General features: G+C 28.9%; 1 protein-coding gene across 1 annotated transcript; it reads left to right on the forward strand.

Moving 5' to 3' along the window:
* Positions 1 to 1,075: 1,075 nt before the first annotated feature.
* LOC130954114 (probable 2' cyclic ADP-D-ribose synthase BdTIR) lies at positions 1,076 to 2,363 on the forward strand. The gene is made up of 2 exons (XM_057880854.1): positions 1,076 to 1,717; positions 1,811 to 2,363. Exons 1-2 carry the CDS (start codon positions 1,269 to 1,271, stop codon positions 1,905 to 1,907), a joined length of 546 nt encoding a protein of 181 aa, XP_057736837.1. The 5' UTR covers positions 1,076 to 1,268; the 3' UTR covers positions 1,908 to 2,363.
* The last annotated feature ends 2,033 nt before the right edge of the window (positions 2,364 to 4,396 follow it).

The raw sequence follows: 4,396 nt of genomic DNA on the forward strand, positions 1-4,396 counted from the left end.
ATATAAAAGTACATATTTATCGACACTTTATTGAGTTGTCGTGTCCGTGTGTCGGACACATTTTGGACACGACATTCATCGACATTCGTCCGACATGCGTGTCTGTCGTGTCCAGCCGTGTCTTAATAAAAAATAAAAAATTCTTTTTCGGACACATTTTGATACACTTAAATACCATCACGTGTCAGCGTATCCATTGTCCAGCTTTATTCTTAATATGTATTCTTGAAATGAATTTAAAAATAATATATATTATTATTTATCAAAACAAAAATATTTTAAACACTTTTATATAGTTAAAAGAAGACATTAAAAATTATTAAAAAATTATTTTATATTTTAATACCAATAAAATATAAAAAATTTATTATAATTTATCTAAAAAATACTTTATATTTTATATATATGCCGTGTCCACGTGTCTATAAAATTTTAAAATTCGTGTGTTTACGTATTTCATATTGTATTGTGTCCCGTGTAACCGTATCTATATCAGTGTGTTTGTGCATCATAGTATATAATATAATTGAAGTTACAAGTCATGACAATTAAAACTTTAATTTAAAGCATGTTTGCCACAAATCTGACCGAGGGAGGAACCGACCTCTAAACTTCCACAAAATTGAGGGAAACAAAGAGCCGACCGAAACCCAAAACTTGACGCACAAAATAAGAATGAAAGTATATACTATGAACTAACCCAATTCTATTAATTAATTAAAACAAATTCTATGAGCATTATATCTATCGTGTTTGAAGGACAATTAAGTACGAATAAAATACGGATTTCATAAGAGAGTCAGAAAATTCAAACACTTTTACTCTTTTTAGGTTTTTATTCTTCTTCATTCATTCTTGTCTTCCCCATTGAAAATGCCTCCGTATTTTCTTCAAGTCCACGTGGACTTATACATTGAAATTCAGACTCGAGAAAAAAAAAATAATCAAATGAGTCTTCATCAAGGAAATGAAAATCATACTTCAATTAATTTTCCACCAAAATTTACATATATATACCCCATCACATCCTCCTTAAATTTCCCATCAATATAATCTATCTTGCTACTACAAACAAGCAAGATCACAAACAACAATTAAAAATTCTCTCCCCTAAAAGTTTCAAATCAACTAAATAGTTAAATACACACATCATAGTCATATATAAAAGCACCTAACCGGTGTACTTATTAGTAACGCTTTTATTATTAGTGACACAAATATTATTCGTTGCAATTTCATACTACCTAAGGAAATTATATATTAAACTCATGCAGCGTTTGTCAGCAACGTTGTACCGGAAGGTTGCTCGTCCGGCGTGTGACGTGTTCATCAACCACCGTGGGATCGACACGAAGCGAAACATCGCCGGGCTGTTGTACGACAGCCTCACGAGGAATGGTGTAAGATCTTTCTTGGACAGCAAGAATATGAAGCCTGGGGATAGACTCTTTGATCACATTGATAGGGCTATTGTTGGAAGCAAGGTTGGTGTTGCCGTCTTCTCCCCTCGCTATTGCGACTCCTATTTCTGTCTCCATGAGCTCGCTCTGCTCATGGAGTCCAGAAAGAGAGTCGTTCCTATTTTTTTCGACGTCAAGCCTTCGAATCTTCGTGTTAAGGACAATGGAACTTGTCCTCCTAACGAGCTTCGAAGGTTTGACTTAGCTCTCCAGGAAGCCAAGAACATTGTGGGTCTAACCTTTGATTCTTCTAAAGGGTAATTAAGTAAATTCCTCTACATTGTGTGATGTTTGAAAATTAAACACGTTTTCCTTTTTATTCTAATATTTGAACTTCGGTTTTGGTGCAGGGACTGGTCGGAGTTGTTAAGGGATGCTTCGGATGCAGTAATGGTGAACTTGATGGAGGTAGAGGAAGAAAGGAAGCGCATGAAGATGAGGGTGTAATTGTGATACAGTGGAAATTCAGGTGCAGTCGACTTTAGGTGAAGTTGATAGCTAAGAGTTGTTAGATGATTTGACTAATTTGACTAAATTTTCATCTAACAGCTATCCGCTATCAACTTCATGTAAAGTCGATTGCACCTGAATTTTCACCTTTAATTATACCTCATTCATTTCAGTGCTGGTTCATTCTTCAACCATGGTATATATAGTAAAATTAAATAACACATAAACATTCGTTTATTTTTTGAAGTGTATGGGGGTGATTGAAATTTAAAACCATATGCTTCCCTAGCAATATATAACATTAATGATGTATCATATCATTCAATATTCTTTGGCCTGAAGTAGCTTAATTAATTGGTTTAGGCTTCAATTCATTTGTATTACCAAATTCTTTAATTTCTTATTCTTTATTTTTAGGTGGTTTATTTTTTGCTATCTAAATTCTTGTATCTTATGCCCATAATTTGGGATGTATTATTATATCAATGGAAATAAATGTCCAACTTTTACATGCAGCTAGCTAGTTAGTACTTACTTTAGCTGCTACACGTGTATGTATTTTCTATAATGAATACTGAAAAAGTTAATATCATTTATTTTTTTTAAATTTAAATTCTAAATTATAAATTCTTAAATTTAAATTCTAAATTATAAATCTTAAAAAAAATCTTTAGTATTGACTAACTAAAATTTATTTTTTTTTTATACTTAGATAAAGAATAACATAATGTTATATATATTATGATATATATAATCAACATTTTTTTAACAGTTAAAGTAGGGCAAAAGTAAGAAAAACAATCAATACACAATAAATTAATACACTACAATAACAATACTTTTTCAATGGTATGCACATTGTACTTAAAGAAACAAGCTTGAAAAAATTACTATAGGATCAATAAAATTTATTATTTTTTTAATATTTGATCAATTTTTAAAAAAAAAAATTTTCGGGATGGTAAATCTATCACAACCTCATTTCAAGGATCCACATCAATGTCCATAATTAACTCCTTGAATAATGATCACTATATATTTATATATGGATCGGACAGAAAAAAAAAGTATATATATATATATATATAATATAAAATAATTATATCGTCATTGTCTAATGATTATAAAGAAAAATACTAATTCATAATAAATAGTTACCACATATTAGTAACTTTTTTTATTGTGCTATATTTTTTATTTGATTTAATGATTACCTCCTTTTGTTGTTATTAATATTGGTCTTAAAACATTATTGGAATTTTGGAAGTTCCAATAGTTACATGATGATGAGAAGATGTTACATATTTTATGAAGTGATCAATTAAGAGTCTTTCTTTTTAAAAAAAAAAAATCAAGTAAAGTCCAAAGACCTTTTTTTTTCATTCTTTCTTTTAAACATATTAGAGCAAAAGAAACGCCAAAAAAAAGTTTAAAGTAGTGTATATTCGTTTTAGTAAAATAAAAAATAAATTAGTTGAAATGTACTTGTTGTTAATCATTGAACGAGTCATGAGTAATAAGACAGAACTCCCCATATAGTCTTAAATAAAGCCCCACAAAATAAATCACTATCATATACTATCTAGCTATAGATTCAAGTGGGTGATGTGATTTTATTGTGTGAATCCATAAACATTACTCATGACTCATCAACCTCTAACGAAATTTCAACCACTTATTGTGACTGTATGTGTATCTATGAATACATATCATATGGTTTTTTGCAAGGTCTAAATTAATGTGAGCCAAGACAACATAACACAAGCACATCAACTGTGTAGGATGTTTCCCTGGAAATTCTGGGTTATTTCTTAAAAAGATAATTAATTAATTATAAAGCCAAGTAGGATTATATAAGTTTATAACGGCGTTATAGTTACACATTTAAATTATTTTATTTTTATGAGTTTAATTTTGATGTAATGTGCAATCACATCCGTTATTTTAAATGATTATTTACGGAGTCCATATAAAAAATAGTTATTTCTATTGATGTGATGTGACGTTACGTAATTAAATGTATATATAACATTTTTTACACTGACAGTGCATTAAAATTAAATTCTTTTCGTATATATCTATTGCCGTAAAAAAAAATTACTTTATGCGTGCTTTGAGTTCTATGTGGGTGGTCTATACAATATTTAAGTTAATGAAAAATAAAATGGAAGATTTTTCAACAAATTTAGAATGACGGAAAAGCTTTTAATATATTGCTCATCTTTGAATTTAGACCACATGAATGTTAAGGAGAATTCGGAAATGAAATGTTCCTTGAAAGTTCATTTGAAAGTTAAGCTAAAATTCAAGTAGTAGTAGTAATAATAATAATAATAATAATAATAATAATAATAATAATAATAATAATAATAATAATAATAATAATAATAATAATAATAATAATAATAATAATAATAATTGCCTGAAGCACTAAATAAAACTTTTTACCCAACACGCTTCTAAACGAAAAGAAAATACATTAGCCG

The sequence above is a fragment of the Arachis stenosperma genome, chromosome 10 (genome assembly GCF_014773155.1).
Source record: "Arachis stenosperma cultivar V10309 chromosome 10, arast.V10309.gnm1.PFL2, whole genome shotgun sequence".
In the NCBI taxonomy this organism is placed as follows: Eukaryota; Viridiplantae; Streptophyta; class Magnoliopsida; order Fabales; family Fabaceae; genus Arachis; species Arachis stenosperma.

Coding starts and splice junctions, on each gene's coding strand:
- LOC130954114 (XM_057880854.1), top strand. CDS start 1,269: ATGCAGCGTTTGTCAGCAACGTTGTACCGGAAGGTTGCTCGTCCGGCG. Junction 1,718..1,810: donor ACCTTTGATTCTTCTAAAGG/GTAATTAAGTAA, acceptor GTTTTGGTGCAG/GGACTGGTCGGAGTTGTTAA.